The 12,169-nt window shown below is 36.9% G+C and overlaps 1 protein-coding gene across 4 annotated transcripts in view; it reads right to left on the bottom strand.

Moving 5' to 3' along the window:
* Glra2 (glycine receptor alpha 2) overlaps positions 1-12,169 on the bottom strand; it is a 252,354-nt gene that overhangs the window by 48,771 nt on the left and 191,414 nt on the right. For all 4 annotated transcript variants that reach the window (XM_060374572.1, XM_060374570.1, XM_060374569.1 and 1 more), the window contains one exon: positions 1,593-1,742. In XM_060374572.1, the coding sequence (XP_060230555.1) occupies positions 1,593-1,742 (150 nt within the window). The remainder of the gene's footprint in view (positions 1-1,592; positions 1,743-12,169) is intronic.

The following is a 12,169-nucleotide window of genomic DNA, read 5'->3' as shown; positions in this document are numbered from 1 at the left end:
GGCCTGGTAATGCTGCTTCCCCCTCAGGGGGAGGTAATTAAAGAGCAAGCCAATCAGTTCAAGTCAGAGACAGTCCCTGTTCCTATTACAATGGAACCCACTTGTATACTGAACTGCCATGGGCTACATCTGTGCAGGGGTCTTAGGTTATCTCCATGCATAGTCCTTGGTTGGAATAGCAGTCTCAGGAAAGACCCCTGTGCTCAGATTTTTTGGTTCTGTTGCTCTCCTTGTGGTGATCCTGTCCTCTTCAGATCTTACTGTTTCCCACTTCTTTCCTAAGATTCCCTGCACTCTGCCCAAAGGTTGTCCATAAGTTTCAGCATGTACATGGTCTGCAGGGCAGAGCTTTTTAGAGGTCCTCTGTGTCAGGCTCCTGACTTGTGCTCTCTTTTCTCCTTCTTCTGATTACCAGCCTCTTTGCCTTTCTGGATAGGAATTGAGCATTTTAGCAAGAGACTTTTAAAAAAGTGATGTTTTTATAGAAGGTAAGAGTCTCTATATCAATAGCCATGGTTCTTTTCCAGCCAAAAGTGCAAACTAGGTATGGTGTTTCTGGTATCCTCCATGGGGCTGGAATATAAACCAAAGCTTGCTTTCCAAACGCATCTGTCCATATACTCAAATTGCTTGAGAGCTGTGGAAATACCTAGCCCCATTCTGAAATAGGAATTTAATTGGTTGGGGGGGGCATGTAGCCAAGGTTTGTGAGTTTATTAAGAGTATCCAGGTGATACTAATGTGCAGGCCATGTTTGGGACCTACTAAACTGGATATATTGAACTACAAAGTTCAAATGTAAAGCTGTGAATGAGGCAAAACGTAAGGTTTCTGTGCTGACATTCAAGCCAAACAACGAGGTCAGCCTAAAGGAATTTACTAACCTACAGTGTGTACTGTAGGGCATTATTTAGATAAAGCAGTGGTTCTCAAACTGGGTCATAGTGGTCACATAGTGGATATCCAGCATATCAGATATTTGCATTATAATTAATAACAGTAGCAAAATTATAGTTATGAGGTAGCAATGAAAACTATTTTACGTTTGGGAGTCACCACAACATGAGGAGCTGTATTAAAGGATTGAAGAATTAGGAATGTTGAGAACCACTGACATAAATACAGATCAACTGATGAAAAATATTATATCAATTATGTAGACATAGTAACACAAAAGAAAATATTATCACATGTCAACCAGGATTTTAAAATAACTTTGTCAGTTTAAATCTATATGCCCAATTCAAATTGTCTGATAAAAATCAGAGAGAACAAGAAAATTTGAATGTTATATAAATAATAAATAATTTTAGTGTATTTATATTTCATGTATTGTTATATATATATATATATATATATATATATATATATGAATTTTATCTGGAATTCAAGTTTTAACTGTGTGCCTTGTAATCGTTTCTACTAAACCTGCTAACTTTATCCAATACTTCAAAGGACTTGCTTGTGTAGTAATTTATTAGGGCAAGAATTAACTTCATCTTCTTACTCATTATGTGTTCTGTTTTTTGAGTTACATTGCTTGGTTAACCACCTCAAGCTCTATGCAGTTTTGTATTGAGATAGAATTCTACCTTATTCTGCCTCTTCTGTCGTCTCCGGAGACGAAGGAATTCCTTATGTTGCCTGGAGACAAAGTTCACTGCTGCATATTCCAGTAAGGCAGCAAACACAAACAGAAGGCACACAGCCATCCAGATGTCAATCGCTTTCACATAGGAGACCTGAGGAACAGGATGGGGTGAGAGAGAGAGAGAGAGAAAAAAAAAGCTATGAAGGCTTTACAGAAAACTTCATTTAACAGTTATGTAAATGACAAAAGTGATGGTCAAGGATTTTTCACTCTTGAGAAAACTACTGCAATTCGTGCTGCGACAAATGTCTACCAATAGAGGACTGGACACTGAAATTGTGTGATTGGAACTAGAGGACACTTAAGTGAAACAGTGTTCTCATGTGGAATCTGAAAGTGTTTTTCTCATAGAAGTTGAGAGTAGAAAAAGTTTATTTATCTCATAGAAGCTTCCAGAGACCGAGGAGATGGGAAAAAGAACATAATGCTATAATTGGAAGAGTAAACTTTAATTTTTAAATTAAATCTAGGCTTTTTTCCCTTTTTTATTTTTTTTCTTCACAATTTATTCATTATTTATCCCAATTGAAGCCTCCTTCCTGAACTTCCCCCAGTCCCACCGCTCTTCCCTCTTTCCCTCATCCCCTTCCCCTAGTCCACTGAAATGGGGAGTTTTCCTCCTCTGCCATCTGACCATAGTTTGTCAAGTCTCATCAGGACTGCTTGGATCCTCTTCCTCTGTGGTCTGGTAAGGCTACATTATCAGGGGCAAGAGATTAAAGTGCAGTCAACCTAGCTCATTACAAAGGCAGCCCCTGATCCCCTCACTCAGAGATCCACATGGAGACTGAGCAGCCAATCGGCCACATCTGAACAGTGGGTCTAGGTCCTTTCCGAGCATGGTCTTCCATTGGTTTATTTTTATATGACACAGAATGATGAACATAACATTAAAACATAGTATATTTCAAAAGGGTTAGAAAAGAGGATTTTGACTTAACTTGCTGGAAAAAAATAGTAAAAATTTAAGATGGTGGATATGCTAATTACTGTGAGTTGACTGTGACTTAATATATACATGAATCACAACATCCCATTCAGTGTTAAGAAAAAAAGTAAGTTCCCAAAACATCACAGTATACTTCATAAATACATACCAATAAAATGCTATAACATTAAAATAAAAATGTACAAAAGTCATATGTTAGTACCACTTAGATATGAGCCAGATGAAACAATGGCCAGCAGTAGAGGGACCTTGTGACCATCACTGCTCTGCAAGGATCAATACCTCTATACACATTTTCACTGTACAGGAAGAAAAGAAGTAGGGGTATTGTAACACTGCAAATCATAGACTGCCAAAGACACTTGTCAAACTTCCAGGTGAGTGTGTACTATTGAGTTCTAATTTTTATGATTTTTTTTTTTACTATATTTTTCTTCTTTAACTTTTCTAAGTACCTGCCAGCCACTTTTTCAAGTTTTTTTTGTTTTGTTTTTTGTTTTTTACTGTTAAGCCCTACAACAGCTGTATTATCCCATTTCCTGAGAAGAAAACTGGAGTAAAGAAGGGTTAAATTATTACCTAAAGGCATCAAACTAAAACTTGAAAGCCAAGATTCAAATTGAAACACAGTGTTGACTAGTGTGTTTCTTTTCTGATCACATATGATATGGTTCCTAGTGTCATGCTCTTTAACATTCTTTTAATTCATCATTTCCAACGTGTGCTCACATTGTAAGACATTTAGATTATTTTCAATTTCACTTCTCTGACTACAAATTTTGCTGCTGTGAACATCCTTCTTCCCAAATATTTGATTGTCTCTGCACTTAATTGTTACATCAGTTTTTGGATGAATTACAGTAGAGAATGATACAAACATAGTCTCTTGAGTTAGAAAGCTAGCAGGCGCACAGAGGAGAATAATAAATTCTATAGCAGTTCTCAACCTGTGAGTCATGGTCCAACTGAGGGTCGTATATCACATATCTTACATATCAGATATTTACATTATGATTCATAACAGTAGTATATTGCAATTATGAGATAGCAATGCATAATTTTATGGTTGGAGGTGACCCCAACATGAGGAATTGTATGAAGGAGTCACATACATTAGGAAGTTTGAGAACCACTGGTCTAAAGCAAGGAAGAAGTACATTGCTACAGAATGTCACTAAAGTCTCTGATTTGCTTCACCTTACTGACTCCATTCTTAAGCTGTCAAATATGAACAGTCACAGTAGGTCATTGATTCCAGGTAGCTCCTCTTCTAATAGTCAGGCCTTGTGAAATTTTCCTCATCCATGTTGGTATGTCAACTGGTGTTGGCATTAATGTACACATTCTTTAAGCCAGCTGTATTGTTGAGATTTCATAAGTGTGGCTCCCTTGTCATATCCTGGTAGTGCAGGTGTCGTAGTAGCGCAGGTGTCCTTACTCTTTTTAAGACTGCTATATGCTTTACACTATTTCTCTGAGACAATTGGAACTACTTGCCAGTCCCATATATATTGTTGCAAATTGGCTTAGTGCTTTGCCATCTTTTTTCCCTTGGAATGTACACTATTTTTACCTGGGAATACTATTCATAGTTTGTCTGATTAAGACCTTTTCAGAATCTCTCAAAACACGTCAGAAAAGCCAACTGTCCTAGGAAGCTTCCTTAAACCTTCCTCAATTCTCCTATCTGGATTAGAGGACACTTTCTCTCATTGCAATCTACTGATTTTATTTTTTTCTTAGTCACCTTTTCCCTTAGCCTTATCAATAGACTGTAAGCTTGTTTTGTATGTGTGTCTGGGTAAGTTGATTGTTTTTGGAGGAATGACCTTGGGCAAAATTATGCTTTATTTTACCAACACAGAACCTGACAAGTCATGGGTAAGAATAAACTATTCCTACACTATATGTATACAATAATTGGTGAAAGAAATATTCATGAATTTGAGGAAAAGTTGGGAGGGATTTATGGGAAGGTTATGGAGGAAGGAAAGGGAAGGAATAAATATAATTATATTACAATAAAAAAAACAATTAAGAAAGAAAAATTATATGGGGTGAGTGGATAGATGGATAAATGAATAAGTGGATGACAATAAATAATCTAAACATTTTCATAGTTTGCATTAAATCAAATAATTATAAGCTATCACCTGTTATCTACAACTTCATATATTTGATGCTTCTAAGTGTGAAATATAATAAGTATTAAATTCTCTTAGCATACCAAGAATACAAGAATGTTCTTTTTTAGTAAAGAGTAATTAGTCTTCCACTGAATTAAGTATATTCTATGGTAACAGAACATTACTAATCACAATATTCCCTGTTATCTATTATTCAGATTGCCTGTAAATGTTTTAGATCTCATAATGAGAATAATTTGTCAGTGCCTGAGATATACGCACACAGAGAGAGAAGCCCAGTAGAGCTGCCCATCATTCCTTCTATTCCTGGTGTTTACATTCAGTAATTTTTAAACTCATTTCCTATCGTCTTCTAATCATCAGTAAGCTAAGCACGTATTTTGCTTCTTTTATAGCTGCTCATAAATGAATTCTTTCACTATCTTAATCACTTTGGTTGGTCTCTCAGAATGCTCTTTCTAGCATTAAAGTGCTGACATCAAATGCATTATTCACATAGAGTTAGAGGGTGTTGGGAGATATCTATTACATACAATGTGATGTCCCTTGGTGTTGTTCTCTGAGACTGAAATTCCTTTTTGTTACTTTTAACCATTTCTAATGTCAGAGTCTCTCCCTTTGGCTGCTAATCCTTAGAAGTTTTTAGCTTACATCTTTTCTTGTCAACTTTTTCTTTTTTTTTTTTTTTTTTATGAATCTTGGGGTTACATGTTCCCTTCATGAACTATTTTACTATAGACTTGCAAGGTATTTTTTCAATGGTAATTAAGCTCTATGCTGCTATGATCCACTGACTTGGATTCTTTTTTTATAATTTTTTATTTAACTTTTATTAATAACACTTTTTTCATTTTGTATCCCCCCATAAGCCTCTTCCTCCTTCCCTCCCAGTCTGACCCCTCCCCTGCCTCAAGTCCACTAATAGGGGAGGTCCTCCTCTCCTTCTTTCTGATCTTAGTCTATCAGTTCTCATCAGAAATGGCTGCATTGTCAGGGTTTTAGGTTAGTATTTTAAAATTTATGCTTTACTTTTATTTTTATATAGACCAGGCTTCTTAGGAACTCATCATCCTCTCACCTCAGCCATCATGGCAAATCTCCTTTTAACAATATTTAATTATGACAATAAGGAAGATTAGCAGGAAAAGCTGTCTGTTGTACAAGCTACATGGCTTCACTTTGATACCTCAATCCCACAATAAAAAGAGAGAATCAATCCCCAAAGTTGTTTTCTGACCTCCCCATGTGCACTGTAGTACGTATATGTTTAAACACACATACACATACAAATAATATTGATAATAATAGTAATAATTTTGAAGAAAGCAATTCCAAAAGCAATATTAATTAAAAAAAAAAAAGACATTCATAGCCTAGTGTTCTCTGAAAAGTATTACAGTAGGTGCTGTGAAAGATAAATCAGAAGAGGCAGGATGAGTAAGATACTTATTGATTCTTTCCAGAAGTTTTCTGATTACACTTTTGAGGACTTCGTTCACAGTTCCAGGGAGCAGTAAATCATGGCCCAGGAGGCGGATCTGACTCACTGAATATCTTCCAAATATTTATTGAAACACAGCTATACTTGCTTAGTTACATAGTGCTCATGGCTGCATTTATATTAAAATGGTACAGTTGAGTAGCTGTGACAAAACCAAAATGGCATGCAGAGCCTAAAACACTAAGTGATTATTTATGAAAAAATGTTTGCCAGTTTCTGGCCTCTAGGAGTTTAATGGTTAGAAGAAGCTGTAAAGGCAAATTTCTGAAGACAGAATATGGTGGGAATCTAGTGACTTGCATTTATGGTACGTTTTAAGAGTGGGGGCATGATGACAGGTAGATAGGTATAATTTCCAGGAAGAGAAGGCACTGAAGGCAGGCAGATAGATTCAAGGTTTCTACGTCCTCATAAACATATGCTAATGACCTTTATTATGAGGTATAGGCAAACAAGTCTTATCATCCTTTCCATACAATTATTTGTGTCCAAATGCAAAGATCTTATCAAATGGCAACATTTTCCTTCTTTATAGGACTATCTCCTTATCTTGCCATTTTTAACCTCCACACAGGCCTGGTTCTCTTTCAGACTCTTTGCCCATATCTGTGACTCCTCTCCGGAATATCTTCCATGCCTTGTGTTTCTTTAACTCTTTCTGCTCTAATTTACCCTCTGTATTCCTCCCCTCAATAAATCTACCCATTTCTATAGATTTCTTATTTCTGTGTATCTGAGAGTGACAGAAGTGTTGTTGTTGGTGGTGGTGTATATCCCGGAACAAAGACTGGATCATTTCTTGTGTGTTTCATTGAACGCACCAGTAAAACTAGATTTTTTTTTGTCCAGTTGAATACACAATGGAGTGTGAAAAAAAAGTATTCATATTTGAGGGCCTCTAAAATATTCCTTAGAATTTAACCCTTCTACATCTACATTGGATGTCCTTCATTCAAGACAGTAATATCGTAAGATGGAAGAAGCCAGATCTCTCAAAACCCAGGGTCATCTTCTCCAGAGTAGTGTGTAAAATAAATGAGAAAGAATCTTTCCTGCACTCATCCACTGATTTCAGCCTTTTGGGATTCCAAAACCATCCATGAGTGACATCTTTTTCACTCTTGTTCTAATCCTAAGATGTCTACAGTTATTACTTGCAGAGTCAATTTAAGTAAATGTCCCCTGATCCATTAGAGTCCTCTCACTAGCAACTCTGCTTTTACCTTTGGTTCTTTCCTTGCCTTCACCTCTAATATCCAGGTTGACATATATAGACTTCAGATTCTATTTGTAAAGTAACCCAGAGTTTACTCTTTAATTTTTATTCCAAAGATGTCTTTACAGTCTCAGCCATTAACAGGTAGACCTGGATATTATAAGAAGAGGTTCCTTTTCATTCAGTGCCTCTTAGTGACATTTTGTCCTTTCACTTCTGTGGGATAAATTTCAAAACACCAATTTCAATTGGAAACATATGCGTTTGAGCATTACTATGGCTGCCTCTTGTAGGCTCTGGTTTTCAAGGTACTGCACAGTGTGTATCTTTTTTAGTTATTTAACTTTAGCCTACTTTTTCCTAACATAAACTTTGCACTTTATTAAAGCAATTCTTACTCCCAGGAAGCCAACTCCATTCCTGCTATGACTCACAGTTTACACAGGTGAAGGGAGTGATTTTGCACCACAAGGGAAACCTGGTAATATCTGCAGATACTTTTACTTGTCACAACCACTGGGAGGTGCTACTACTATGGGTCAGGGATGTTGCTAGCCATCCTATAATTCCCTGGATATCCCCAGTCACAAGTTATTCAGTACAAATGCTAGTATTTTTGAGTTGGAAAAGAAATAAGGTTAGGCAAGAAAATAAATACTCCCAACCCCCAGGAACCCTATTTATGGGTAATGCTGTTCTCAAGGATAGTTGAAGATAACTGAAACTGAGGTGAGGAGCACAGTACAATGAATTATCTAGTGCCAAACGTGAATTTCTTCTAGGACCCGATAAAGGGGATTGTTTATGAGGATATACAGAGAGAAGTTCCAGTAGTGGAGAAGATTTACAACTGACTTTGATCAACCAAGCATTCATTTTTTTTTAACATTTTTTATTTTTTCACAATTTATTCATTATACGTACTGATTGAAGGCCCCTCCCTCAACAACTCCCTGTCCCATCCTCCCACCCTCTTTCCCTATATCCCCTTCCTGTAGTCCACTGAAAGAGGGAGTTCTTCTCCTTTGCCATCTGCCCATAGCTTATAATATAGGATAGCCATATTATCATCTACAGACCTAAAGAAGCTAAACACTAAGGAGGACCCTAGGGAGGATGCTTAAATTTCATTTATAATGACAAGCAGGATAGATACCAGAAACAGTATAAGAGAGGAAACAGAATTGAAGCTTACTATAGAGGGTCCTTTGAAAGGCTCCACCCAGCAGGGGATCAAAATAGATGCTGAGACTCACAGCCAAACTTTGGGCAGAGCTCAGGGAGTCTTATGGAAGAGGGTAGGAGGTAGATATAAGGACATGGAGGGGACAGGAGCCCCACAATGAGACCAACAATACTAAAAACTCTGATCCCAGAGGGTCCTGCAGAGACTGATGCACCAACCAAGGACCATGCATGGAAAGGATCTAGACACCCTACTCAGATGTAGCCTACAGGCAGCTCAGTCTCCATGTGGGTTCCTCAGTAAGGGGAGCAATGGTTGACTCTGTCATTAATTTGGTTGCCTGTTCTTTGATGACTTGCCTGTGGTAAAGAGGTTTTGCCAGGACACAGAGGAAGAGAATCCAGTCAGTACTGATGAGACTTGATAAGCCAAGCATTCATTTTAACAGAAAAGAAACAAAATGATATTCATGGACAATCTTAATACTCCTAGCTATTTGTTTCATGTGTATGTGTATGTGTATATGTGTATGTGTATGGTAGGGATACACATGCCTATGCGGATGCCAGAGAAAGAAGGCAGGGGTCTTTTTCTGTCAGTCTCCACTGTGTTCTCTCGAGGAAACTTTCACTAAGCCTGAAGATCACCATTTCAACTACAATGAAGGCCTGACCAGCAAGAACCCAGTGTCTGTGTCTTCCAACATTTGGATTACAGACCTGCATGCCCAAATCTTTCTTTTACATTGGTACTAGTGATTTAAATTCTGGACCTCTGTTTTCACAGTAAAAGCACTCACCTGCTGAACCATCTCCCCAGCCCGATTTTTTCTTTCAAAAGCAATTATCCTTCATAACCACCTGCTTGGGTAATTGTTTAATTCTCCTCAAACTATGCACCAAACTGCTAAAACAGAAAAGAAGCTCTGTGCCTGTGTACAAAACAATTTACCTAACATAGAAAAAAAAAGTTTTGAAATGAACTTTACTATTAGTGTTTTTTGAAGGCTACCTATTGGCCAGAGTACTCTGTGCTATGCTCCCCCTGTATATAGTAGAAGCTTCTGGAATCTCTAATAAACTTATGTTTTGTTGGGTGTTATGAAGTGTAACAGCACTATCTCCACCCCAATTTCATGAATGGAAGATGAGTTTATTAAATGTACAACAAAATCATATAACACAAGAAATCAACAATATGGAAAGAACTGTGGCTTTGTTTTTGCTTTTGCCTATTATCTATATGCACTCATTTTATCATTCAAAAATAGACAATTAAATTAACTGTGGTGCCAAAGATTCATGGTGGTGTATGATTTTGTCCTTATAGTTTCAAGGCCAAGTTGTGATTTTTATTGCCTAATTAAAATAGCTTACACCTGTTCTTTAATACAGGGAAATCAGATTATCTTGGCAAAGTAGCACAGCTGAGTATCTGGCCTAGGTCAGTAACCCAACCTTCACACATTTTCTTTTTGCAGCTGATACTCTTCTTGGAGCATGGGCAAAAGAACTTACAATACAGCTCTCACAAAAGTGTTGTTTGTACAAATAGCCATTGGGTGGCAGTACCTTCAAGCCTGGCATCTGAATGAACCACCAGTTAGAGATGGTCCTGAAAACCTTTGGGAATCAACTGGATTTGTTTGGCATTTGGTGATACACAGGTCTAGTTAGCTGAAATTTTAAGATGAGTATGTTTCTCTTCATTATAGACGTCAGAAAACTGTTCAAAGTGGCTTAACGAAGTCGTGTATTCCATATAAGTTTTGAAGAGGGAAGGGGTACTAGAAGAGTACAATCGTCTACCCCCCAAATATTCAAGCCATACCAGGCAATATTCACTGTACCGTATTGCATCCTGCAGAAATGCTCCCTCAAGTATTCTGAAAACAAGGCCTCTGGGGAAGCCAAAGCCAGGACAGTATTCACATCTTGAGAAATGGACAGAATCAGGACTAAAGAAAAAACAATTCTCTGTGTCTGTGTCTGCCAGCTAATAGCATACTACTACTGCTTTCTTCTTATGACTGCACTTTCAGATACAAAATATACGTATATTTCTTCTCCGTTGGGTGGAAATGAAAAGAGGGAGGTTGGTAGCTAATTGGCCACTATTAGAAAAACAGGAGGAAAATTGAATAAAAGACCTACCTAAATAGTGCCAATATTAGAAAGATGCCATTAGAGGAAGAAAAGATGATGCTCTCTTAAATAGATATTAATTCAGTCAGTGTATGTGTGTATGGTGAGGGATAAGCATATTGATGTTTGACCAACTTCTCCTACCTGAGTGATCAATGAACTGTGAAAATGGATTAACATTTTGGACTCAGTTTCTTCATATTGAGGTAGGGGGTCCATGGATTTCAGTCTAGTAGGATCAGTAATGGATTGAGTAAGATGCTCTCTGTAAATCTTAGCACTCATTTGGCTCAAACTCATTGATTTGCAAGGGATGACCTTCTGACAACATTGCATAATTTAAAACTAGTATAATTCAAGGTAATGTTTCCCTGGGGAATAAATGTAAACTTAAATCTCTTGCATTTCCTATTCTATGCATCTATTAAGACATTATTAGTATTTTTCTTTTGTTTTATTTAAAATTCACATAATCTATGTTCACATAGAGAGGAATATCATTGTAGCATCATTTTGTATGTTATAAAACCTGCTATACTGTTAAAAAGAAAAAATAAAATCATCATCATAAATAATGAACTTTCATCACTCATTTAAATAAATCACTGATTTAGTTATTTAATATAATGATAAGTGAGTTCATTTTTTAAATTTACCAAAATCATGTAGCCAGTGTTTAAGACATAATTCAAAATTAACCTGGATTAACCTCAAACTATGTTTTTCTAGTTTAACGATGTCTAGGGAACCCTAAACATCATCTCTGGGGTGAGTCTGGAATTACTCACAGATTGTGTTTTCATTTAATGACACCATGTCCAGTGAAGAATAGCTGAGAACGTACATGCAATAGCTTGGACATGTAAGAAACCGGAGAACTGTTAAGGTGCAGCCATAGAAAATTATAAATATTCAAAGGTGAGGACAGTGCTCTCTTGCTCTCTCAACAGTTCATGCCAGTGTACTTGGACTTCTATTTTTATTTATTTATTTATTTACTACAAACTCTACCCTTCCCTGGTCTGGTTTTACACTTAGGTTCAAAGGAAGAGAGAAGAGAACATTATTTAATTGTAAATAAATAAATAAATCCACTCTTGGTCCTGGTGACATAGCTCAGTTTGTAGGATGCTTGCCTATTATAAACAAGGCCCCAGGTACAACCATCTGCTTTCATCTCCAAAGCCAGATGTGGTAGCACATCCTTGTAATCCTCCAAATTAAGTGATAGACACAGGAAGTTCCAAAGTTCAAGGGATCCTGCCTCAAAAAGAAATCAGTCCTATTCTTTTGCTTATACTAAATAAAATGTTTTAGAGTAATGCATCAGATTTATGGTGATAACAAATGTTTTCCATCTTTTTTTTTTTTTTTC

Source organism: Meriones unguiculatus, chromosome X (genome assembly GCF_030254825.1).
Source record: "Meriones unguiculatus strain TT.TT164.6M chromosome X, Bangor_MerUng_6.1, whole genome shotgun sequence".
Lineage (NCBI taxonomy): Eukaryota > Metazoa > Chordata > Mammalia > Rodentia > Muridae > Meriones > Meriones unguiculatus.
Note: the sequence above shows the minus strand (reverse complement) of the source record. Positions and strands in the feature narration are given on the sequence as shown.